General features: G+C 37.5%; 2 protein-coding genes across 9 annotated transcripts in view; one reads left to right on the forward strand and one right to left on the reverse strand.

Moving 5' to 3' along the window:
* The window catches only part of CEBPZ (CCAAT enhancer binding protein zeta), a 30,092-nt gene extending 8,048 nt beyond the window's left edge, over nucleotides 1-22,044 (forward strand). Inside the window, exons 3-16 of the mRNA XM_057740744.1 lie at nucleotides 777-1,008; nucleotides 1,560-1,746; nucleotides 8,913-9,001; nucleotides 11,270-11,323; nucleotides 11,887-11,989; nucleotides 12,098-12,166; nucleotides 13,449-13,515; nucleotides 14,447-14,547; nucleotides 15,008-15,065; nucleotides 15,369-15,556; nucleotides 16,099-16,185; nucleotides 19,231-19,289; nucleotides 19,386-19,467; nucleotides 20,045-22,044. Of these exons, the coding sequence (XP_057596727.1) occupies nucleotides 777-1,008; nucleotides 1,560-1,746; nucleotides 8,913-9,001; nucleotides 11,270-11,323; nucleotides 11,887-11,989; nucleotides 12,098-12,166; nucleotides 13,449-13,515; nucleotides 14,447-14,547; nucleotides 15,008-15,065; nucleotides 15,369-15,556; nucleotides 16,099-16,185; nucleotides 19,231-19,289; nucleotides 19,386-19,467; nucleotides 20,045-20,184 (1,516 nt within the window). The 3' untranslated portion in view covers nucleotides 20,185-22,044. The remainder of the gene's footprint in view (nucleotides 1-776; nucleotides 1,009-1,559; nucleotides 1,747-8,912; nucleotides 9,002-11,269; nucleotides 11,324-11,886; nucleotides 11,990-12,097; nucleotides 12,167-13,448; nucleotides 13,516-14,446; nucleotides 14,548-15,007; nucleotides 15,066-15,368; nucleotides 15,557-16,098; nucleotides 16,186-19,230; nucleotides 19,290-19,385; nucleotides 19,468-20,044) is intronic.
* The window catches only part of CEBPZOS (CEBPZ opposite strand), a 46,128-nt gene continuing 38,089 nt past the window's right edge, over nucleotides 18,711-26,749 (reverse strand). Inside the window, exons 1-6 of one of the 8 annotated variants that reach the window (XM_057740753.1) lie at nucleotides 25,442-25,471; nucleotides 23,968-24,048; nucleotides 22,038-22,153; nucleotides 20,947-20,991; nucleotides 20,224-20,308; nucleotides 18,711-18,966 (exon numbers count right to left, since the gene is read on the reverse strand). In XM_057740753.1, coding sequence (XP_057596736.1) covers nucleotides 20,226-20,308; nucleotides 20,947-20,991; nucleotides 22,038-22,152 — 243 coding nt within the window. In that variant the 5' untranslated portion in view covers nucleotide 22,153; nucleotides 23,968-24,048; nucleotides 25,442-25,471 and the 3' untranslated portion in view covers nucleotides 18,711-18,966; nucleotides 20,224-20,225. Of the gene's footprint in view, nucleotides 18,967-20,223; nucleotides 20,309-20,946; nucleotides 20,992-22,037; nucleotides 22,154-23,967; nucleotides 24,049-24,914; nucleotides 25,418-25,441; nucleotides 25,489-26,749 lie in introns of those variants that run through there. The other 7 variants (XM_057740748.1, XM_057740755.1, XM_057740754.1 and 4 more) reach the window with 7 other exon arrangements.

Consider the following 26,749-nt stretch of genomic DNA (forward strand, 5'->3'; position numbering starts at 1 on the left):
GAATGAACCATTTACTCATTTAAGAAATACTGAGTGCTTATTAAGTGCCAGGCACTGGGGTTACAACAGTGAATAACACAGGCACAGCCCCTGTTCCATCGGACTTTGGGGGGAAAAAAGAGAAAGGAGATAAAATTTGTTAAACTATAAAGAACATAAACGTGGGACTGAGAATAATGGAGGAACCTAAGGATGTGCAGACAGTTGGAGAAGAGCGTTCTGGGCACAGAGAAGAGTGTACAGGAAGGATTTATACAGGTTGTACATTGAACTAGAGATTCTCACAATTCAATTTTCTGCTATACATGTACAGGCTTCACTAGAACCATGTGGAGGCAGCCTCTAGTCACCCAGCTAGTAGGTAGTGATGCAAGGATAAGAACACTGGTCTAGTTGGCTGCTTCATAGGTCAGTTTTCACTGTTTGGTTTTGAATTAACCTTCCATGCGCAGTTCTTTATCTATATGAAAATTGTACTGTTAGGGGGCTCTGCCCTGTTGGTCTAGAGAATAGACAACCGCTTGGAAAAGAGAAAAGAAACCACACAAAAAAGAAAGTCTCGTGCTCCTGTGCCTATTTTTCCCCTGGTACTATTATCATTCTTTCTGTTCTGGTCATTGACTTCCATCTTACATCTTAAGGCAGAAATGGTCTCTTGTTCTAAAATAAGCAGGAAGGTTATTCCTGACTAAAATAAGGTTAATAGTTGCCTTTAGTAGTTGTTGGGTATGGGGATGTTTTATGAATAAACATGCGACCTTGTTTCTGTTTTATAGGAAGATGCTGGATCCGGGGTTGATGTTGTGTTCTAAGCAAGCCATGTTTCTTAACCTTGTCTACAAGTCTCTGAAAGCTGACATTGTGTTGCGGAGGGTGAAGGCTTTTGTGAAGAGGTTACTTCAAGTTACGTGTGAACAGATGCCACCGTTCATATGTGGAGCTTTATATCTCGTGTCTGAGATCCTTAAAGCAAAACCAGGTTTAAGAAGTCAACTAGATGATCATCCGGTATATTTTACAACTGCTTTTTAAATCGAGTGGGTTCTGAAATATATTTGGTATTTTTCTTCTTTGCTTCAATGACAATAACTTACCTAGTTCTCTGGAGCAGAATGTGAGTCCTGGAATCAGACCAGTCTGGATTTTAGACCCAGGTGTGCAGTTTACTGGGTGGGCATGTTGTTTCACCCCTTTACTTGTAATAAACTACCCTAAAGTGCGATTATATGAGATCGTTACAATTATAGAACCAGTAGATCTCTTAAGCCTGTCTCCTCAGTTTTGAAACGGACTAATAGCAACCTGCCTCATAGGGTTATTAGCAAGTGAAAAATTTATTTGAGGGCTGAATGCTTTCAAAGTCTAAGGGATTCTTGGCTCAAAACTGAACTCTATTACGTTTAGGACTAAGAATATGGTCTCCTCTCCTTCTAAATTTCATTGATGGAACTTTCGTGTTTGATCACAATTGCAATAAGCGAATCTTCTTTACAACTACCTCACATAATTGAATACAGACTTCAGTTGATTAACCCAGATTCATTAAACCATTTTTTTAGGAATCTGATGAGGAAGAAAATTTTATTGACATAGATGATGAAGAGACAGGAAAATTCACTGATGCAAATAAAGAAACAGAAACAGATACCGTAGGAACAGTTGAGATGGAAGAAACTGTGTCTGAAAGTCATGTGGAAACCAAAATGTTAGCGTCTGCTTCTTGGGTGCACTTTGATAATTTGAAAGGTGAGTTTCTTAAATCTTTAAATTATTCTCTTGAATTTTTAAACCGAGGAATTGGATTTCCCTTTGATCTTAATAGAAATTAACAGTATACCATTTATGTAACATTTTAGAGGTCCTCAATATTGCTTTTTTTTAGATGGGAGCTCTCATAACAAGATATATGTAGGATCTTAGAAGTAAATTTTTAATATAATGAATCATTGACATGAACAGTACTACAGACAATAAATACATCTTTTAAAATAATTTAAATCTTAGAAATTAAAGCAGATACCTTTTGGAGCTGTGAAGTTTTAATGAGAAAACTGTGGCCATGTTAGATGCACTATAGATCTCTTTTCCTTCAGCTATAAATGTAGTAAGTTTGTACTTTTGAACCAGTTTTAGTTTCTTTATCTGTACGTGTAAAGACCTCCTGCATGGAACATTGGAACATATAAGAACACATGTTCAATTTATAAACAAAAGTATTTGGTTACATATTGTGAATTGTGTGGAACTTGTGGTTATTTTGTTCCAGCATCATATTTGCCATCTGTAGTTCCTTAATGTTTTAGCACTGAAAACTTTATTGATATAGAACCTTTAGGCTTTCCAAACACACACAAACTAATAGACAAACTATTAAGTCTATTAATAGAATATTAGAGCCAAAAGAAATTTTAGAAATGCAGCCTCTTCATTTGAGGCTGTAAAGAAAAGCACAATAGCCTTGAGGATCAAGAAGGGTGCCAGATCTATTTCTTCAAACTCGTTGTGAGACTTTTGGATTTCATCTCTCTTAACTTTAGTTTGCCTGGGAAGTATAAAAGAGAACTATGGTAGCCACCAGGAAAGTTTTTAAAAGAATCCATCAGTTGCCCTGAAGGCTAAAGTGGGAATAATCCTTTAGAAGGATGACGAGCCTGTGCATTGTGAAGTAGATGGTTCCTTGTGTGTTCTGAAGGTTCCTTGTTTTAAATTTTCTAACGCAGAGTTGCCAGAAAAATGAAGAAGATAATATAAAACCTGTTCCAAGTGAGACTTACTTCTGGGCATAATTTAATGATGAACATTCAGTACACTCTAAAGTTCCAAAAACTAATTTAGACCTGTTTCATCTTCAGGTCATTTGCCATCTTAACCTAATTGACCAAGATATGGGTACCTATTTAGAAAGGGGATAAACTTTGAAAGGGAGCTTTTAATAGTTGGGATAAACATGCTGCCTGGTTTATTCAATCGCAAATGCTAGCTTGGGTACCAAGATAAATTCTGATGGCACTTGGAGTTTTTTTTGTTTTTTTTTTTTAATTTTTTTTTTTTTTTTTGGGGGGGTACATCAGGTTCAATCATCTGTTTTTATACACATATCCCCGTATTCCCTCCCTTCCTTGACTCCCCCCCCTCAAGTCCCCCCCACCCTCCCTGCCCCAGCCCTCTAAGGCATCTTCCATCCTCGAGTTGGACTCCCTTTGTTATACAACAACTTCCCACTGACTGTTTTACAGTTAGTAGTATATATATGTCTGTGCTACTCTCTCTCTTCGTCTCAGCTTCCCCTTCACCCCCCGCCCCCTCCCATACCTCGAGTTCTCCAGTCCATTCTCTGTATCTGCATCCTTATTCTTGTCACTGAGTTCATCAGTACCATTTTTAGATTCCATATATGTGAGTTAGCATACAATATTTGTCCTTCTCTTTCTGACTTACTTCACTATGTATGACAGATTGTAGTTCTATCCACCTCATTACATATAGCTCCATCTCATCCCTTTTTATAGCTGAATAATATTCCATTGTATATATATGCCACATCTTCTGTATCCATTCATTTGTTGATGGGCATTTAGGTTGCTTCCATGTCCTGGCTATTGTAAATAGTGCTGCAATAAACATTATGGTACATGTTTCTTTTGGGATTATGGTTTTCTTTGGATATATGCCCAGGAGTGGGATTACTGGATCATATGGTAGTTCTATTTGTAGCTTTTTAAGGAACCTCCAAACTGTTTTCCATAGTGGCTGTACCAACTTACAGTCCCACCAACAGTGCAGGAGAGTTCCCTTTTCTCCACACCCTCTCCAACATTTGTTGTTTCCAGACTTTGTGATGATGGCCATTCTGATTGGTGTGAGGTGATACCTCATTGTGGCTTTGACTTGCATTTCTCTGATGATGAGTGATGTTGAGCATCTTTTCATGTGTTTGTTGGCCATCTGTATGTCTTCTTTGGAGAAATGTCTATTTAGGTCTTCTGCCCATTTGTGGATTGGGTTATTTGCTTTTTTGGTATGAAGCTGCATGAGCTGCTTGTATATTTTGGAGGTTAATCCTTTGTCCGTTGTTTCATAGGCAATTATTTTTTCCCATTCTGAGGGTTGCCTTTTAGTCTTGTTTATGGTTTCTTTTGCTGTGCAAAAGCTTTTAAGTTTCATGAGGTCCCATTCGTTGATTCTTGATTTTATTTCCATGATTCTAGGAGGTGGGTCAAAAAGGATGTTGCTTTGATGGATGTCAAAGAGTGTTCTGCCTATGTTTTCCTCTAGGAGTTTTATAGTGTCTGGCCTTACATGTAGGTCTTTCATCCATTTGGAGTTTCTTTTTGTGTATGGTGTTAGGAAGTGTTCTAATTTCATTCTTTTACATGTTGCTGTCCAATTTTCCCAGCACCACTTATTGAAGAGGCTTTTTTCCATTGTATACTCGTGCCTCCTTTGTCAAAGATAAGGTGCCCATATGTGTTTGGGCTTACTTCTGAGTTCTCTATTCTATTCCATTGATCGTCCTTTCTATTTTTGTGCCAGTACCATACTGTCTTGATCACTATGGCCTTGTAGTATAGTTTGAAGTCAGGAAGCCTGATTCCACCAACTCCATTTTTCCTTCTCAAGATGGCTTTGGCTATTCGGGGTCTTTTGCGTTTCCATACAAATCGTAAGATTTCTTGCTCTAGTTCTGTGAAAAATGCCATTGGTAATTTGATCGGGATTGCATTGAATCTGTAAATTGCTTTGGGTAGTACAGACATTTTCACAATGTTGATTCTTCCAATCCAGGAACATGGTATGTCCTTCCATCTGTTTGTGTCGTCTTTGATTTCTTTCATCAATGTCTTAAAGTTTTCTGCATACAGATCTTTTGCCTCCTTAGGCAGGTTTATTCCTAGGTATTATATTCTTTTGGTTGCAATGGTGAATGGGAGAGTGTCCTTAATTTCTCTTTCTGCTCTTCCGTTGTTAGTGTATAGGAATGCAAGAGATTTCTGTGCATTAATTTTGTATCCTGCTACTTTACTAAACTCATCAATTAGTGCTAGCAGTTTTCTGGTAGAGTCTTTAGGGTTTTCTATGTATAATATCATGTCATCTGCAAAGAGTGACAATTTTACTTCTTCTTTTCCAATTTGGATTCCTTTGATTTCTTTTTCTTCTCTGATTGCTGTGGCTAAAACTTCCAAAACTATGTTGAATAATAGTGGTGAGAGTGGACACCCTTGTCTTGTTCCTGTTTTTAGGGGGAATTCTTCCAGTTTTTCCCCATTGAGAACGATGTTGGCTTTTGGTTTTTCATATATGGCTTTTATTATGTTGAGGTAATTTCCTTCTATGCCCATTTTCTGGAGAGCTTTTATCATAAATGGATGTTGAACTTTGTCAAAAGCTTTTTCTGCATCTATTGAAATGATCATATGGTTTTTATCCTTCAAGTTGTTGATATGATGTATCACGTTGATTGATTTGCGTATATTGAAGAATCCTTGCATCCCAGGGATAAACCCCACTTGATCATGGTGTATGATTTTTTTAATGTGCTGTTGCAGTCTGTTAGCTAGTACTTTGTTGAGGATTTTTGCATCTATATTCATCAGTGATATTGGTCTGTAGTTTTCTTTTTTTGTGACATCTTTGCCTGGTTTTGGTATCAGGGTGATGGTGGCCTCGTAGAATGAGTTTGGGAGTGTTCCGCCTTCTGCAATATTTTGGAAGAGTTTGAGAAGGATAGGTGTTAACTCTTCTCGAAATGTTTGATAGAATTCGCCCGTGAACCCATCTGGTCCTGGGCTTTTGTGTGTTGGGAGATTTTTAATCACTGCCTCAATTTCCGTACTTGTGATTGGTCTCTTCATGGTTTCTATTTCTTCCTGGTTCAGTCTTGGAAGATTGTATTTTTCTAAGAATGTATCCATTTCTTCCAGGTTATCCAATTTATAGGCATATAGTTGCTTGTAGTAGTCTCTCATGATGTTTTGTATTTCTGAGGTGTCCGTTGTTACTTCTCCTTTTTCATTTCTAATTCTGTTGATTTGTATCTTCTCCCTTTTTTTCTTGATGAGTCTGGCTAATGGTTTATCAATTTTGTTAATATTCTCAAAGAACCAACTTTTAGTTTTATTTATTTTTCTTATGGTTTCTTTCCTTTCTTTTTCATTTATTTCTGCTCTGATCTTTATGATTTCTTTCCTTCTGCTCACTTTGGGGTTTCTTTGTTCTTCTTTCTCTAGTTGTTTTGGGTGTAAGGTTAGGTTGTTTATTCGATCATTTTCTTGTTTCTTAAGGCAGGACTGTATTGCTATAAACTTCCCTCTTAGAACTGCTTTTGCTGCGTCCCATAGGTTTTGGGTTGTTGTGTTTTCATTGTCATTTGTTTCTAGATATTTTTTGATTTCCTCTTTGATTTCTGTAGTGATTCCTTGGTTGTTTAAGAGTGAATTGTTTAGCCTCCATGTGTTTGTATTTTTTGCAGTTTTTTTCCTGTAATTGATATGTAGTCTCATGGCGTTGTGGTCTGAGAAGATGCTTGATATGATTTCAATTTTCTTGAATTTGCTGAGGTTTGATTTGTGACCCAAGATGTGACCTATCCTGGAAAATGTTCCATGTGCACTTGAGAAGAAAGTGTAGTCTGTCGTTTTTGGATGGAATGTCCTATAAATATCAATTAAGTCGAGATGGTCTAATGTGTCATTTAAAGCTTGTGTGTCTTTGTTTATTTTTTGTTTGGATGATCTGTCCATTGATGTAAGTGGGGTGTTCAAGTCTCCCACTATTATTGTGTTACTGTCGATGTCCCCTTTTATAGCTGTTAGCATTTGCCTTATGTATTGAGGTGCTCCTATATTGGGGGCATAGATATTTACCATTGTGATATGTTCTTCTTGAATGGATCCCTTGATCATTATGTAGTGTCCTTCCTTGTCTCTTTTAATAGTCTTTACTTTCAAGTCTAATTTGTCTGATATGAGTATTGCTACTCCAGCTTTCTTTTGACTTCCATTTGCATGGAATATCTTTTTCCTTCCCTTTACTTTCAGTCTATATGTATCCCTTGGTCTGAAGTGGGTTTCTTGTAGGCAGCATATAGAAGGGTCTTGTTTTTGTATCCATTCAGCCAGTCTGTGTCTTTTGGTTGGAGCATTTAATCCATTTACATTTAAAGTGATTATTGACATGTGTGTTCCAATTACCATTTTCTTAATTGTTTTGGGTTTGTATTTGTAGGTGTTTTCCTTTTCTTGTATTTCCTACTTAGAGAAGTTCCTTTAGTACTTGTTGTAAGGCTGGTTTGGTGGTGCTGAATTCTCTTAACTTTTGCTTGTCTGGAAAGCTTTTGATTTCTCCCTCAAATCTGAATGAGATTCTTGCTGGGTAGAGTATTCTTGGCTGTAGGTTTCTCTCTTTCAGGACTTTCAGTATATCCTGCCATTCCCTTCTGGCCTGCAGAGTTTCTGTAGAAAGGTCAGCTGTTATCCTGATGGGTTTTCCCTTATATGTTGTTTGTTGCTTTTCTCTTGCTGCTTTTAATATTTTTTCTTTGTGTTTAATTGTCGTTAGTTTGATTAATATGTGTCTTGGTGTATTTCTCCTTGGGTTTATTCTGTATGGGACTCTCTGTGCTTCTTGGACTTGGTTAATTATTTCCTTTCCCATGTTGGGGAAGTTTTCCACTATAACCTCTTCAAATATTCTCTCAGACCCTTTCTTGTTTTCTTCTTCTTCTGGGATGCCTATAATTCGAATGTTGGTATGTTTAAGGTTATCACTGAGGTCTCTGAGACTGTCTTCTAATCTTTTTATTCTTTTTTCTTTTTCCTGCTCTATGGCGTTTATTTCCCCCATTCTATCTTCCAACTCACTTATTCGTTCTTCTGCCTCAGTCATTCTGCTGGTTATAGCATCTAGAGTATTTTTAGTTTCAGTTATTTTGTTATCCATTGCTGTTTGTTTTTCTGAGTTCTTATGAACTGTTTCTTGTACTTTCTCTATTTTGTTATCAAGATTTTGTATCATTTTTACTATCATTACTCTAAATTCTTTTTCAGGCATTTTTCCTATTTCCTCTTCATTTATTTGGTCTTGTGGGTTTTTTTCCTGCTCCGTTGCCTGCATGGTGTTTCTTTGTTTCCTCATGGTTATCCAAACTTTTGGGGTTACTTGTCCTGGCGATAGAGGTGTTTATAGAAGACTGTCCAAGCCTCAGACTAATGTCCAAGTATTGGATTAAACGAATATTAAGTCGGCTATGTCGGGCTCCCCGCAGCCCTTTCTGGTGTCCGAGGCCATCTGCTGGTGTTCAGCTGGTTCTCTGTGGGAATTACTGCGTCCTTCCGTGCATTCCCAATGCATCTGTGGAGAGGGATGCACTCCACGTCTCTCTACTTCGCCGCCATCTTTTTCTCAGGCACTTGGAGTTTTTGATCTAAGTAGGATGCCTGGTTAACTAAGAATGTTGAAACTTTTTTTTTTTTAATAAATTTATTTATTTATTTATTTATTTATTTATTTATTTTATTGGCTGCATTGGGTCTTCTTTGCTGTGCGTGGGCTTTCTTTTAGTTGCGGTGAGTGGAGGCTACTCTTCATTGTGGTGCACGGGTTCCTCATTGCCGTGGCTTCTCTTGTTGCAGAGCACTGGCTCTAGGTGCGTGGGCTTCAGTAGTTGCAACACATGGGCTGAATAGTTGTGGCGCACGGGCTTAGTTCCTCTGCGGCATGTGGGATCTTCCTGGCAGGGATCAAACCCATGTCCTCTACATTGGCAGGTAGATTCTTAACCACTGCACCACTTAGGAAGCCCGAGAATGTTGAAACTTATAGGTGTCAGTGACAGCATTAATCCTGGTGGGTTTAGTCACTTCTTGGGCTAGGAATAGAGCATTTGAGAAATACTATATTTTTTTCCTCAGGTGGCAAACAGTTAAACACATACGATCCATTCAGCAGAAACCCTTTGTTCTGTGGAGCTGAAAATACAAGTCTCTGGGAACTCAAAAAGGTAACATAATTTCAGATTGTCTCTTAATTAATCTGTGCTATATGTTTGCTCCCATGGATTTAATTAACACCTTCAACTTTCCATTTTTCTTATAAGTGATAAATATAGGAGTTTTAGTTATTTAGACAGTAATTGGCATAAGAAAGCAATTTGAAGTATGTCACCTGGCTGTGATGCCTTATAACCCATATTTCTGCTGCCTCAGATACACATTAAATTTACACATTTCTACAGTCACATGTAGAAAATCTTAAATAATGTGCATGCAAAATAAGGATGTTATACATGGCTATAAGTAAATTTTACTTTTTGTAAGTACACTGTTGCATATAATGGCTCTGTAAAATGGATAAATTTTGCTTTATGCATTAGATATCTCTGAAAAGTTTTTTGAAAATAGAACTTTTTGCAAGTAGAGTTACCTTTTAAATGTGTAAGAGGAACTCATATTTCTAATAACCTTTCTATGATTTTTTTTTTTTGCTAAAGCAAGTGTCTTCTTATGCAGACTCCTCTGGGTCCCTGACACCTTGTTAGCGAGTCTACAAGGACACAACTACTTTCATAGTGATACCAAGACATTATTTTCCTTTGTCACTGTTGACGGTGGTGCTGATGGTATTAGAGAAATGATGGATAAAACTGCTGGTGACTTAGCACAAATAAAGACAGTAGAACCAAGCTGCACTCATGGCCTTTATATTCTTCACCGCCACATACTTGCAGAGGGGGAAAAAACCAGTATCACATAAGAATAATGAAGCAGGAAAAATTGTTGATTTTATTATCTTGATCCCAAAGTATATACATGTCTTTTTAACATTGTGTCCATATACAACAAGAATACATAACACATGCTTCCGCAGACCTAAGTATGAGGGTTGTCTCATGTCTCAAGGAAAAGTGCCTGTGTGGTTGTTGGAAACACAACTAGCTGCTTTTTACATGAAAGGCTGGCTGACAGACAGGGTGGTCATTCAGACTTGGGTATTTGGGAGATATTTTCTTGAAAATGAATAAAGTGAACTTGTTACTTCAAACAGCTGACAGTATGTGTTGTCAATGATAAAATTCAAGCTTTTAAGCAAAGGTTAAAATTTCAGAACTCCTATAACCGCCATCTTGAGCTTAACAGTTTCTCAATACGTTTTCTTTTTTCCTTTCTTTTTTTAAATTTTATTTATTTATTTATGCATGCATGCATGCTTGCCTGTGTTGGGTCTTCATTGCTGAGTGTGGGCTTTCTCTAGTTGCAGCAAGTGTAGGCTACTCTTCGTTGCCGTGCTTGGGCTTCTCATTGTGGTAGCTTCTCTTGTTGCAGAGCACAGGCTCTAGGTGCATGGGCTTCAGTAGTTGTGGCCCACAGGCTTAGTTGTTCTATGACATGTGGGATCTTCCCGGACAAGGGATCAAACCTGTGTCCCCTGCACTGGCAGGCAGATTCCTAACCACTGTGCCACAAGGTCCCTCAGTACCTTTTCTGATGAACTCGGTGGTGATACTAACAATGTGATTTTTTTGTGATGTTGAATGAAATATGAACAACATTTGAAAGAATTGTATAACTTTTTTTACAAAGTCATTATTTTATAACTGACCAATGCACAGTGTTACAAAGTCAAGCATGGATAAAAGATGCATTCACTGTAAACCAGTTAATTTTAAGTAGCAAGTACCAAAAGCTGATTGATAGGGTTTCAGATACCACATTGCAGCTAATCATCAATCTCAGTATATAGTATCAAAGGAAAAAAAATCCACATTTATGTGAAAGACTATTGGTTAATCCTCTTTTTTCCAACTATGTATCTGTATGAGGCCAGATTTTCTGCATATACTCCAACTAAAATCACATGGAATACAGAAAAAGACATAAGAATCTGCTGTCTTCTGTTAACCAGAAGTTAAATAGATTTGCAAAGCTGTAAAATAAGGCTACTCTTAGCACTAATATTTATTTGTTCTGAAAGTTTTTTCATGAAACATGTTATTTATATTAATAAGTAATAGGTTTATTGCTAATTTTAAAGGAACTGTAAGTGCTTAAAAATTTTTTGTTGTAATTTCTAATAACATAAATATCAAAATCCCACTTAAATTACAGAAGCTCTTGAGGTCCTTGATTTTTAAGTATATAAAGTGTTCCCAAGACCAAAATTTTGAGAATCACTCTTCTGATGTATTGGCTTAAGTTTCAGTTTTTTGGATTTTCTTAAATCATCTGCAACTGTGGTAGGAGTTGACCTTATTTCACATTTTTCTTTTTAGCTATCTGAGCATTTTCATCCCTCTGTGGCCCTTTTTGCAAAGACTATCCTTCAGGTAAGTCTCAAATATTCAGAAGACAAGAAACTAAAGAAAATAAATAATCTCAGTTTAGGTAATCAATAATGGGTCAGTGTTTTTCTCTACTAGATAGAATCATGAACATTCTTCTGCTGTTGTAAAGGAGCAGTGACTTGTTTGATGCAGAGCAGCAGATAATTCTTCCCACTCTGAGATGAATGGAAATACGGATATTACAAAACCACAGCAGTTATTTATTACATCCTGGCTTTGCTCCTGAAGAAAGATTACCCTCGCCTTTCCCTTTTGCCATGTTTGCCACTCAGGGTTTGATTCCTGGTTAATGGTTTAGATAACTCACAGTATTAAAGCTGTTTGCCTATTCATAAAATCGGCAATGCATTATAGACTATGTATAAGTGTGTGTTTAATTTCTTTGAGAAAAGAGTTATGTGCATGAGAGGGATATTTGAAAGGTCTTTTATTGCACATTTGTGCCTTTGAAGCAATGTAATAGATGCTTATGTTCCTCTTCTTGTTTTTCCTCTGGATGTATATATATAATTTAAGTTCTTAATTCCCCTCCCCCCATCTTTCAGGGAAATTATATTGAGTATTCAGGGGATCCACTACAGGATTTCACACTAATGAGGTTCTTGGATCGATTTGTATACCGAAATCCAAAGCCACATAAAGGCAAAGGTATGCTTCTAGTTGATGAATTTTTTGGTTTTCGCTGTTGATATTTAATGAACAACATGAGTATGTATAACTAGGTTTTACATTACACTGTCTTGATTTACATTTCAGAAAATACAGACAGTGTTGTGATGCAGCCAAAAAGAAAACATTTTATGAAGGATATTCGTAGTCTTGCTGGTAAGTATAAAGCCTGGACAGTTCAAACTGACAACAGTACAAGTCAGTAACACATAAATTGGCTTATTCTTTGCTCTGCTTTATCAGAATAAAACCTAAACACCACAGATATTATACATCTTTATTGCCAGGAACGTGTGCATTTTCAGGTTTACTGTGACTGGGCCTTTTTTATTACAGAAAATTTCAAACACATCCAAAGTATATATACACAAGTGGTATGGTGGACCCTCCCCCCCACCTCACCCCACCCCATCTGTAACCATTACCCATTGTCCACAATTAACATTTTGCCATTCTTGTGTCACCTATAGGTAAAGCTATAGGTTTATCATTGACACCACACCACCCCACCCTCATATATAATTATCTTTTACAGTTCAGACCATTTTAAGCTCTCTAATATGAGCTTAGCAGAATACCCACAAAAGATTTTGTCACAGAGCATCATTTTAAACTTATTTCCACAGGTATTTAGTACCCATCTTGTGGATCTAATTCTCTGTCTTTGTATTCACAGCAGACATTTCTTTACATACTAGATCCCAGTTCCTTTTTGTTCAGGGTCTGGGGTTCATTTACAACTTATAAATCATTTAATTTCTAATTGACTTATTTCACAGTGGTCCAGAGACATAAAAGGACTTGCCCAAGGTTAGGGGTGGAATTAGAAGCCAAATACCTTTTTAATCAAGATGAGTCCAAAATTTTTATTTTGATGAGGAAACACTAAAAGTGATTATTAGTTTTTGTTTCTCTTGAAATTTGGATGCTGGATACAATTTTTTTTTTTTTTTTTTTTGGCTGCAGTGGGTCTTTGTTGCAGCGCCTGGGGGCTCTCTAGTTGTGGCACACGGGCTCAGTAGTTGCGGCAGGCAGGCTTAGTTGCCCCATGGCATGTGGGATCTTAGCTCCCTGACCAGGGATTGAACCTGTGTCCCCTACATTGGAAGTTGGATTCTTAACCACTGGACCACCAGGGAAGTCCCAAGTTTTGGATTCTCTTGAAATTTGGATCCTGGATGCAACTGGAGGACAAGAGAATCATGTTCTTTCACTGTGATCCACTGATGGCTACAAACTGGATTGTAGCCAGTGAAGTTTCAAATGTTGGGTTTTCTCCATACACACTTTTCCAGAGGTTGTCGTTTGCAATATAAGATGCCTTCTGTCCAGCTTCCTTACATTTTGAGACTTTAGAATTACAGGTATTCTGTATTTAGTCTTAAGAGCCTGAATAACATAAAGAGAATTACTTAAAGTTTTTAACTTGTTCTCCTAGTTAACAGTAAGGAGTTCCTTGCAAAAGAAGAGAGCCAAATACCAGTGGATGAAGTGTTTTTCTACAGGTAATATATTTAATAGTTTCATTTGGGGAACTGTTAAATTTAAAATTTTTAGATTCTATAAATGCTTTGTTAACATAGGCCTATCTTGAAAAGATTGAAGGCTGTGTCAATCCATTTTTGTTAGAGGAGTTTAGAAATGTCAGTTTGCTAATGTTAAGATATCTAAATGAAACTACAACAAGTAAATTTGAGGGTTTTGTTTCTAATAATTTAGCATAAATTTTGTTTTTAAGAATCTTGACTTTCATTTAATGTTTAATTTTTTTAAATACAGTAATTTTCTTACAGGCTTAAATCTGTATCAGTCTAATATAATGATAAATAACTCATGAGTTATTTGTCCAAAACATGGCTCTAAGCTGAATTAGCAAAATTCAGTGCACTACTATGGAGATGAGTCCTAAACCTACTAGTATTACTACTAATGCCTTGTAATAGTAAAGGAACTGTTATCTCATCTGGTTGATTGGTTAATTCGGTTTGCTTTTTAAAAACATTTTGTGTAAAGAATTTTGAGGGTATGATCCCACCTGCAAAATGCTGTTTATCATGCCCTGACAGAAGAATATGTCTAACAGATAAAATATTGTGATTAGAAATCATTTAGAGCCAGTTTCTACTATTTGAATACTTGTATCATTTCATTAGTGTTGATGCTAAAACAACCTTTTACTGTGTCATTTAATTAAGATGAGTTAAGGTGTTTTTCTGAAGAACAAGCCTAAATCATTGAAATTTATTATACTTCAAATTTCAAGTTTCCAACTGTTTTGAATTCAAAACTTTTTTCTATAATAAATACAAATTTTAGTCATTGATATCCGAGTTGAGATTTTACACTTGTTTGTGGCACTGGCTGTAGGTGCTTTGATTATAGTAAAATGGGCCCTTTGATAAAATTATCAAATATATAACATGCATTTTATTTTAGGTATTATAAAAAAGTTGCTAGTGTTAAAGTGAAACAAAAACGGAATGAAGATGAAGAAAGTGTAGAAGATGTGGATGATGAGGAATTTGAAAAGATGATTGGTAATTTGTTTACATTTATAACCCACAGAGCTAGAAAAATTTTATTGGAATTTAGACTGAAACAAAAAAATGGGAAATTAGAAAAGCTTACATTGAACTCACTTGTTGCATATTGTATTACACGTACTAAAAATAAGCACATAAATAGTTCTAATGGAGTAAAAATGACTGCAATTGCTAAATACTGTTTTATATTTGGTATTTTCCCTTTCCATAAAAGAACTGTAGAAAGAAGCTAAAATTAACTGGAACCCATTTAGTTTAGGGATTTAATTAAGGTCAGCATATTCATGAGTTTGTATAGATTAATAAAACACCAGCAGTGTCAGGTGTATATCATTTTGGTGTTTACTTATCATAAACAGCAGAATCATGATGTGTTGATTGATTTAGATATAAGGCATGTCAACTTTGTTATTCCTTGCTGTATCTCACAATTTTGTGTATTGTTCTCTGGCAGACACATTTGAAGATGATAATTGTTTCACCTCTGGAAAGGATGACCTTGACTTTGCTAGGTAAACTACTTCAATTTTCTTAACTGTTTTTTCCCCAATATTTTTAAAATTATTGTCCCTCAGAACAGTAGAGCACAGGACTATGTGTTGTATAGGAGAAAGGTATTAAAGTAAGTTTGGGAAATGGATAACAGTACTTTCATTTTGGACCTTTATAATGCTCATTAGCATATTAAATAAAGGCTCTGAGCTGTCTGTAACTCTCCTGTGAATTCTGTTAATAGCCTAATACCCTGTTGGTCACCAAACATACTTTAGAAAACAAAGTCCTCTTTTACATTATAAGTTGTTGTTTTTCTTTAGCAACATGAAGAAGAAAGCAAAAGGAGCTAAGGATGACTCAGAAGATGAAGATTCAGAAGATGACGACCTTGATAATTTGGATGATGATGAAGTCTCCTTAGGAAGTATGAACGAAGAATTTACTGAAATTGAGGAAGATGGAGGAACGTTCATGGATGTGTTAGATGATGAAAATGAGGGCATTCCAGGTAAACTTTTAAAAACATAAGACAGAAACAAACTGGAGCTTTCTTCCTCAGCATAGGCTAGTTTTTCTGTTGAAGGTTTTTTAGTATTACCCTGTATTCAGATTAATACTCAGATCAGCAAGAAATTTAAAGAGGACCTTTTGAAACTGAAGGTTTTTTGAGGTTTTTTGTTTGTTTTGTTTTTAGGAGTTGAGTTTTTTGTTTTGGACTTTTATTATAACCAACAATGAAAGTGTGCTATACCTGTTGAGTTGTTTTATTGCCTTTTTATTTTTATTTTATTTATTTTATAATTTTTGGCCACACTGTGCAGCATGTGGAATCTTAGTTCCCAGACCAGGGATGGAACCCATGCCCTCTGCATTGGAAGGTAGAGTCTTAACCACTGGACCACTGGGGAAGTGCCATATTGCCTTTTTAAAATGTTGGAATGATAATTTGCAGTTATTTATACATTAATCAGTACTCATCATCATAGCTCTATAGCAGTTCTATTGTTTTTTTTAAATTGCTTAATAACAAGGAGGTTTTTTTGGTAACAGAACTTGATGAAGTCAGCTTCAAAGTCAGCAGTAAGAAAAGCAAGAGGAAAGATGCGAGTGATTTTGACTTTGCTGGGTCATTTCAAGGTAAGAAAGTGTATTTGGCCTCGTAACCCTAAGCGTTGCATGTGAAAGCTATCGCTCATTATCATTTTGGAAAATTAACTTCTCTAATGGAGAGTAAGTTTTATGTATTTTTAATATATGAAAGTTGTTTCTCACATCCTCCTTCAATTATCTTCTCTTCCTGAATTCACCACTCTCATTTAATAGCTCCTGACCATCTTTTCATTCATGTTTAAACCATTCAATAATATGTAAGCCCTGGATTTTCGTAGATACCTGTTGCCTTTTTCCTTTTATCAACTCTTATCCTTCCCATCTGACCCATCTAAAAACCCATGCTCTTTATTAACTTCATTTTCCTTTTTTAATGATATCTGCCATTTTGCTGCCATGACAAAATTATTCTGATCTCAAAAATATTTAAAACAGATAGGAATTTTTATTTCTGCTAATTTGTTCTCTTTTTTAAAGTATATCATAATAGATTATGCCTTTTAGTGTAATACTTCCACAGTACTAATAAAAGAAAAAAATACTGTATCAGGTGACAGTATTAAGTTTTTGATAAAAATATAGAAAGCACTGTAATAAATATTTTATTCCTTAATTTGTGGATAAATTCACACAGGCTTACCTTTTTAAAAAAAAAATGCTTCTAATGCCTCTCTAGTCTCTGCTTACTAGTCCATAGTACAATTGACCCTTGAACAACATGGGTTTAAACTGCATGGGTCCACTTAGGCACAGATTTTTTTTTTCTTCCCAATAAATACACACTGCAGTCCTACATGGTCCACAGATGATTGGATGCAGAGGGCCAACTAACTATAAAGTTATACTCCTGTTTTCAGCTACACAGGGGGTTGGTGCCTCGAAGCCCCATGTTGTTCAAGCTATAAATACTCATGAATAAAAATAGACCTGCAAAGTTAAAAATAAAGTGTTTGACAATATTTTATTAAAATTAAATAATATTAAAACTATTTGACAGTAAACATCAAAAATAACTATATGTTGGTAGTAGTCCCTCAGAAACTTTTAGGCCTACAAAATTTTTATCGGCTCTTTCAAATACTGCTAACATAGTTCTCTTAGATTTACCTGATGCATATTTACATCATATGCATGTGTGATATAAGGTCACGCTTTATTAGCAGCAGTGCTCATAAAGCAAAGTTTTCCTCAAAATCTCTCAAAAAAGAAACATTGCTTTGTCTTAAGTCCTACTGAGTCTGTCATATTAAAAGATGTGCTCTCATTGACCTTATTTTTAATAATAAAGTACTGTTTCAGAAGATATTAGCCTGAAAGGACCTCAGATTTCAATGAATAATAGTTTCGGATACAGTTTAAAGGATGTGTGACAATTGATTTTTTTAAAAAAAGAAGAAGCAAAGGAATTCCAAACAGATGAATTGATACGGGTGGGGGATTCACCCTACATTTGCAAATGTTGGCTAGCCTTAAGAATAAACAGACCTTAAGGAAACTTTAAGAAAGCAGTACAACAGAAGTACTTGCTAATTGAAGTTTTAGATATATACCTATAGGATGAATAAAAACCAAAAAACCTTTCCTAATACTATATAAATGGGAATTTTAGCTTAGGATAAAATATTCAATAATAGCAACATGCACAATTCTGAAATAATATAAATTTCAGATATTTATATTATTTGATTATATTATTTTATACCTTGATAAAAATTAAGATGAAATGCTCTAGAAACTTTTATCAAAAGTGGCTCTGGTATATCCATGCAAAGACTTGTACACTATTGTTCGTAGCAGCAATATTCAAAATAGCCAAAAAGTAGTAAAAACACAAATGTCTGTAGAATGTGTAAGCAAAAAATGGAAGCCCATATAATAGAGTATTATTCAGCAATAAAATGGAATGAGGTAATGATACATGCTGTAAGATGAATGAGCCTCAAAAATGTTATGCTGGAAATTCCCTGGTGGTCCAGTGGTTAGGACTCCGAGTATTTACTGCTAGGGGCCCGGGTTCGATCCCTGGTCAGGAAACTAAGATCCCACATGCCGTGTGGTGCAGCCAAAAAAAAAAGTTATAAGTAAAAGAAGCCAGATACAGAAAACCACATATCACATGATCACATTTGTATGAAATAGCCAGAAAAAGCAAAGCCTTCCATGGGAGGGAGCATGTGACTGCAAACGGGCACCAGGGATCTTTTAAGTGGCTCTTGTAATACCAAAGACGTTGATATAAATAGAGTTTGAATATTGTTTCAGGGAAAATGAAAATGGATAAAAGCAATATTTCTAATTAATATAGTTTTATATAATATGATTTTAAATGCGTGAATTAAAATGTAATAAATATTAATGAAAAACAAACAGACTCACAGACATAGGAAACAAACTTATGGTTACCAAAGGGGAAAGGAGAGGAGGATAAATAAGATAAACAACAAGGTCCTCCTGTATAGCACAGGGTATTTACTGTAGTCACTATCTTGTAATAAACTATAATGGAAGTGAAAAATGTAATAAATATTGAAAATAGATGTTTTACTATTTCATCTATTTTGAAAGGTTTATATATTTAGAATTATAGGGGAGTTTTTTTTTAAGGGAAACCACTTTATTTTGAGTAGTAAACAAAATTCCATTTATAACATAATAAACCTTCCATCAGTTTCTTGAAAGAACAAAACCTATGACTTAATTAGAATTTATATTTAACCTTAAAAATTCTAAAATCCATCCATGTCAACTTTGGCATTTTAATCTTGCCTGCTGCTGTGAAATAGGGCAAACCTTGATTGATGGTCAAATCTGAAAGGCAAGAAGACAGTGTTGTCACCTGAACAGTTCTATTAGGCTATTAACTTAAAAAAAAAAAAAAAAAGACTACTAACTCAAGTTATTTTTCTGTCTTTAAATGCAAGCTACCTAATAATGCTAGAAAATTTTAATTGTGTTTTAACCCAAATATATATATACATATAAATTTTTTTTTTAAACAAACTATGTTGAAGATTGTATTTCTCCAAAGTCATTGGATTTACAATTTAATAATCTAGGCCTATACTCTTTTAGGACCGAGGAAAAAAAAAAGAAATTTCGATGACTCCAGCCTGTTTGTATCTGCTGAAGAGGTAAGGCTAATGTACTGCTTTAAGCAGTCAACTATTCTACATTGTTTTTTTAAGATTTCTAATAAATGTTCCTCCCCCCTCCTTTTTTTTTTTTAGTTTGGCCACCTGTTGGATGAAAATATGGGATCCAAGTTTGATAACATTGGCGTGAATGCCATGGCTAACAAAGATAATGCAAGTAAGTAACTTGAATTTTTATTGAGGTTTTAAAATAGTCTTAACTTAGAATTTCTGAAGACTTGAATATTTTTGGAGGACCTTTTTATAGTAAGAAGGGAAAAAGTGGTTCCTTACAACCTGGAAGGAATGACTTTTTCACGTCTGTCTGCAGAGCACATGGGATTAAAAAGTATTTATGCTAACAGCAAAAAAGACTACAGCCCACAGGAGTGACTTTTTTTTTTTTTTTACGGAGGCAGACTATTTTATATAGTATGAATTTGCTAAGTAATTTTATAAACATTTTATATTATTTCTGATATTGATAGTTACTGGCTATTCTTCTTTCATCAGTAAGTGTTCAGGGGAAATAAAATCTTTAGAGCATTTGTTCCTTTCCTGTCCTAGTTGTTTCTTTGTAAACGATAAATCTTTGACAATAAATATGGAAGGAAAGCAACAACCAGGCTGGGGTTTGCATAGTGGATGGGAAATGACTATAGGTCATGGCAGACTGGAAGTTTCTGTTAGTCAGGATGTTCTGTGGGGCCTCCAAGAGTCTACAATGTGCTCATCCTTCTTCTCCCCGCTCAAAGGTCTCAAACAGCTTAGGTGGGAGGCTGAGCGCGATGACTGGTTACACAACAGAGATGTGAAAAGCATCATCAAGAGGAAGAAAAATTTCAGAAAGAAGAGGCCAAAAACCACTCAAAAAATTAAAAAGCAAAGAAAATGAGTGTTTTCTAAGTAAACTAGAAGTTAAAATTCTACTTACTCCTAATTTTTGCTGTTCAGCCATTTTTCTTGATCTTGCTCTCTGATTCCATACATTCCAGAGTACTCAATGGATTTGTAATAAACTATAAGTTAAAAATAACTGTCATTTCTAAAATCATGTAAAAGTGTTAAACTATACTGAGGGAAAAAATCAAGCTTTTTTCCTTTATTTCTACATAGTAAAATGAAAAAAATGACAGCAGGATACATACGTTGTGTATAAGTGCTAGCATCTCTACTAATCATTGTAATGAATGCTATATACTAAGCATTACTTTATACTAGATACTGTGTGAAGTAATTACATGATGTCATCTTGTTTAATCCTTACAACAATTCGTGAGATGGGCATTATTATCTCTACTTGAAGGAGAAAGAAAAAGCTCCAAGAAGTTAACAAACTAAAGGTTGGTTTTAAGTCTGAAGCTGTGGTTTGATTCCATCACCCTCAGATATGTCTCATTCCAAAGTCTACATTCTTAACCCACTGGATGAATTAAGAATCCAGCCCATTAGCTGGATTAACCCATTGGCTAACTGGGATGAGAATTTTCTCCGCTGTGTTCTCAGAAGGAGTGAAAATAGAGATGAATAGTACTTTTAGAAATTGACATCACAAAATTAAAAAATCATTTAGCCCTTAATTGGTCATAAAGAAATAATTTATTAAAGGTTACCTGAAGTTTTTTGTACTCTTGATTTTACCTAAGGAAAAACATACCTTCCAAGATGAAGGGGAATTTCGTGCTCATTGTTTGCCTGAAATCTAATGAAAAAAGTCTTAAAATTAGGCATAATTAGAAATTCATTGTATTAACACATGGAGCCATAATTTAGTGCTAGCTTTAGGGTCTATAACATAGGAATTCTATAAATTAGAAATTTGTGTTAAAGTCCTTCCAGGAGCTATAACTTTTTAATTAGGGTCTGAATTTGCACATACCTTATATGTAGCCTTCAATAGTTATTTTGGAGTTTTTCAAACTTGGCCTATATATATATGATGTAATTTATTTCAAAATGGTATTTAAAAGCAAACTTTCAGTGTTAATGTGAAATTCCCTTGTGTAATTTTATAAATTGTTCTTATGGATGCCATTTTATCTTGTTAGAGAATAAGAAATAAGACTGTACTACACCCAATTTTTGAAGTTGATCTCAAACTTAATTTGCTTTTAAATACTGTTTGGATGTTTTGTTTTATACCCTTCCATCCTTTAAGAAGACAAATGACAAGTTTCAAAAATGGCCGCCACCCCAGGGCTGCTATTCCCTGCTTTAGGGAAAGAGAAATAGCACTTCCTGATTTTAAAAGTTGAGGGTTCTAATATAAAATGTACCCTACAGAATGTCAAAGCACTTTCGGTGATGGCCAGTAGCATGGGAAAGGCTTTTAGTGCCTGTATTGATGCACAGGAAGAACTCTGCTAGCCTGAGAAACTGGTTACTTGACAATTTAGCTCTACTACCTCCTGAATTCTCAGTCTGCCAAACCGTGAGGTGTAACGGGCAGGCTGGATTGTTTCCATCTGTACTCCCAAAGTAAGGCCACTGCTCTATGCCTCCCATTAGTAAAATTCATGGAAGTATGAAATACTTTCCCTAGTCTATAAACATTAACTTTTGGGGGGGGGGAGGGAAGAGTCATTTATTTTATCATAATCAACAGCTATCTTCTTCCCCTTGTGCCCATAAAATGCCTAATACGTTGAATCTGAAGAATCAGTTTTTCTAAAAACATTTAACCTAAAGCACATTAGCAAACTGTACACCCCCCCCGCCACAAAACACTAATTTCCAAATTATGATTACCTTGGCTTGTGTCCATCTTTTTAAACAAAAAATATGCTCCAAAAACGCCCACAAGTTCAGCTACTAAAACTCCTTTAAAGATCTTCTTTGCCAGTGAATCCATTGTACGGGCCATCCTAAGTTTAACAAATAAATGTAAACCTGAATAAGCATATTCAAACAATACCACATCTATAAAAATAATTCCAATTGATTCCCATAGTTTGAATGATTACATAGGAATAAAACCCCAAAGTTACTGCATCCTTTGTTGTATTAGACAGTCTCACTTTCCTAGTTTTCAACCTCTGTCTAAGGGGCACAGTGAACCAAAGACATGACTGGAGAAAGCACACACAGACGAGACAAAATTGAAGGCATTGTGAAAAGAACTAATGATTTATGGAACTAAGATTTTTAAATTCCCTAAGGATATAGAATGGTGGGAGTTAGGGTAAAACATTTTTTTTTTAGCTGAACTTGGAGTAAAGTAAAATATGATCTAATGGGCACAACATGTGGAGTTCTTTATGAAGTATCCTACAAAAGTAAGGTTATTCTGCAAGTGGTTGTACATGTTTTATAGCTGGAAGTTTTCACTTACTTGTACAACATACTGAACTATGCCATAGTTCTGGGCATTTTATATATATAAAGCTGAACAATAAACTGGTTCTTGTTCCTGAGGAGCCGCTATTCTAAGTTTTTCCAAACTAATCACATAACCCAAAAGGCTTGTTAAAAATGCACATTCTTGGGCCTCAGTGGGCAATTCCCCAATCCCTAGATTCTGATTCAGCAAGTCTAGGGTTGGTGCCCTGTAATCTGCCCTTTTATAGACAACTACAAGAGGCCCCGAGACCGCATGTGGGACAACACTGACCACCATCACCCAGTAATTGGCAAAACTAGACTTCAAATCTTGATTCTCTTCCTGTAATTAAAATAAAAGCCAATCAGAAGAAAGGACTTAAGTCTTTATTCTTAGTTCCCCAACCAGGGGTCAAACTCGTGCCCCTCTGCAGTGGGAGTGTGGAGTCTTAACTGCTGGACCACCAGGGAACACTTCTAAACCCAAGTGTTTACTCTGCCTCAAAGTCAAGAAGGACAGGAGAACCAGTGGGTTTGTTTTGTTTTGTTTATAAATTTATTTTATTGGCTGTGTTGGGTCTTCATTACTGCACACGGGCTTTCTCTAGTTGCGGAGAGCGGGGGCTACTCTTCCTTGTGGTGTGTGGGCTTCTCATTGTGGTGGCCTCTCTTGTTGCAGAGCATGGGCTCTAGGCGCATGGGCTTCAGTAGTTGTAGCACATGGGCTCAATAGTTGTGGCTCACGGGCTTAGTTGCTCCACGGCATGTGGGATCTTCCTGGGGCAGGGATCGAACCCGTGTCCCCTGCATTGGCAGGCAGATTCTTACCCACTGCGCCACCTAGGAAGTCCAAACCAGTGGGTTTTAAGCTCAGGATTTCAACACCGTCCTGTGTATGCTTTGTCACACTCTTCCATTCTCTGTGTAAGATGGCACCTCCTCTAACACTCTACAGCCCCAGCTCTGCTCATTCCATTCAATTTTGACTCCTTTTCACAATGGTTGAGGGTGGGGGTAATTAAATACCCTACTTTGGTAGGATTATCCTACTAATAGCGTTACCAGGTGTCCCTCCCCCCATCCCCCAGATTCCTTTTCTCATTTTGATAATGTGATCACCCTGGGTACTAAAAGCTTAAAACTTTATTATTTTTACCTAAGAGAAATGAAGCAGAGGGAGTTAAAAAAGAACTTACACATTACCAAGAGGCAGTGAGGGAGTGGGAAGGGAGACTTGTTTTGCTTTGTCTACTACTATGCTGTACATAACTGACAGGAAATAAGCCATGATCTGTACAGGGAGCTCTCTTGGGGTTATTTTTAATGTTCAAAGGGTGAAAAAAAACAAAGCAAAGCCTACCTGCAGCCATATCCACAGTGTAAAGACTCCAAGCAGAATTCTGTTTTGTTTTGTTGGGAGACAGCAAGAATAAGGTGAACCCTTATCCAAAAAAAAATCCAAATAACTATAACAAAACATTTACCTTTCTTGAAGACATATATATACATTTTATGGTACAGATCAACAGGTTTCAGAAATAGACACAGATGTAGATAACAAACATATGGAGGAGGGAGGGGGGCGATGAACTGGGAGATTGGGATTGCCATATATACATTACTAATAAGAAAAAAAATCAAATTGTACACTTTAAATATATGCAGTTTACTGTGTCAATTATATCTAAATAAAAGTTCTTTAAAAATATATATATATATATGTACACACATATATTTTACATTCCGGATCCCTCAACTTCTGAAAAGGTGTTTATAACCACTGATAAAACCCATTTGGTTGGGACTTCCCTGGTGTCGCTGTAGTTAAGAATCCACCTGCCAATGCAAGGGACGCGGGTTTGAGCCCTGGGCCTGGAAGATCTCACGTGCCCGGGAGCAACTAAGCCCGTGCCCAAGTACCTAGAGCCCGTGCCAGGAGAAGCCCCGGGGGGCAGCAGTGAAGACCCAACACAGCCAAAAATGAGTGGTTGTTTTTTTTTAATTAAAAAAATACCCGTTTGATAAAGACCGCCAAAAGTATAGCCATCCACGACAGTCAGGTTACTAACTGGCAGAGGCGGAATAAGATGAGACAAGATTTTGGAGAAGGATGGAACTCAGATGAAGTTTAAAATAAAGCGGTCCTCCGAGGGCTCGAAATAAAAAACTGGGCTGTGTGTCATGAGGTTACATCACACTGGGCTGAGGAAGCCGACTCAAGGTGCACAGGCTTAAGACACATGTGGCATGTTGCCTCCAACGCCCCTCGTCTGTGCACCAAAGCCTGACACGGACGCGGCTCACCACCTCCAGGCACCACGTCAGACAGCAAGGTCTTTCCTCACACTCCGGACGTGCGACAAGCTTTCCCGGCTACGACCCTGGGTTCAGTTAACAAGGGCCGTTTCTCCAGGTTCCCACGGTCAAGAGCCAACCAACCAGCCAGGCCTCCGAGAAGGGCCTCCGACCGACTCCCCGCGACGCTCGGCCCCTCGCAGCCTCCGCAGCTCCGCCGCCCCGGCTCCAGCCAGCTCCCCAGCGCCCCGGCTCTCCCACGCGCGCCGGCGTCCCCCCCGCCCGGGCTCCCAGCCAGCCGCCGGCCCGCGAGCAGCGCCAGCAGCACCGCCCCGGCCGCCGCGCCAGTGCCACCGAGCGACCCGGAAGCACTCGGGCCAGTCCTGCGCCCCCTCCGGCGGACGGATCCACTGACACCGAATGTCCTTTGTTTCGCCCCGGAACTCTGCCGAGGTCCCCGCCAAAGCCTGCCCGGTTCCCCGCTCTGAAGAGAACAAGCGAGGAGGCAGCTGAGCGAGTACCCCACACGCGCGCCTTACCTGAGGCGCGTGCTCGCCGGACTGCGCAAGCTCAAGGCTCGACAGAGCCCCGCCCCTCCCTGCGTTGGCCCCGCCCCTCCCTGCGTTGGCCCCGCCCCCACACCGTAATTACCGCTTACTGTGCTCTTACTAAAAGTCTATCCTGACTGCCGGCTCCTTACACTGTTTTATTTAAGCCTCTCAATAACTCTGTGTCATGATAGGTGCTATCAGTATCTCATTTTACAGAAAAGGTGAGCGCTTAACCCTGCCCACAATCACACAGCTAGTAAGAGCCAGAATTGGGATTTGAATCCAGGGCGCTGACTGAAAAGCCTGTGCTGAGTCATTTTTCTACACCCTGCAACCCAAAGTGTGAATCAGCAACACTGGCACTGGCACTGTTCTAACACTTGGGAGCTTGTTAGAACTGCAGGCCTATTAAATCAGAATCTGCGTTTTAGCTAGACCCCTAAATAGTTTGTTTGTAAATCAAAATTTGGGAGTCACTGCCTGTACTCCATTAAATAGGAGGAGGAAGAGTGGTGAATGAAAAAGGGGAAAGCAGAGAAGGAGGAGAAAAGGAATATAAAGGTCTATAAAGGTTCCATGTTTTGGGGCTACACCCCACAGGCCTGCAGGCTTTGTAGTTGCCAGCCTGGAAACTGAAGAAACAGCCTGGAGACAGCAACAGAGACATCAATTGATTTCAGACAGCAGATCTTACACACCTGAAACATGGTCCTCGAGCCCACTGTGTGTGGCAGATGGTGGGCAGGACATGCCAGCAATCTTCACTGCTTTGAGGGGAGGGGATGAAGGAGGCTACCACTTACAGGTGGAATTGATGTCAGGTTGGCCCATCAGGGAAACCAGCAGCTGGGGCAGGGGGCAACCAGGTAGGCAGTTACTAGTTAAGCCCTGTGACTAAGAGGATTGAATAGTCATGTGAGGGAAGCAGGCACTGGTCGAGCAGGGGATGTACAGAGAGCAAGAGAACAGCCATCTTGAATGGCCTGACCATACACATGTGCATGACAAAACCTGAAATATCCAAAACAGTCAGACACAGATCTACCTTCACTGAAGTTATAGTCTAGTGGGGGGGGGGGGGGAAATATATACACAAAGAACTAATGAAGAGTACACAGTGATTAGAGTCTTGCTTCTGATTTGAGGGATCCATGAAGGTGTAGTAGTTGGAGCTTTGTTAATGCCAGGTAAAGGAAATGCCCCTGAGGAGCTCTCTGTGATGGCCTCAATTTTCCTACCAACCCCTCTAAGCAGATAGGGTAGGGGGTCCCTGGGGAAAGAGAAGCAGGTATGGCT

Source organism: Hippopotamus amphibius, chromosome 7 (assembly GCF_030028045.1).
Source record: "Hippopotamus amphibius kiboko isolate mHipAmp2 chromosome 7, mHipAmp2.hap2, whole genome shotgun sequence".
NCBI lineage: Eukaryota > Metazoa > Chordata > Mammalia > Artiodactyla > Hippopotamidae > Hippopotamus > Hippopotamus amphibius.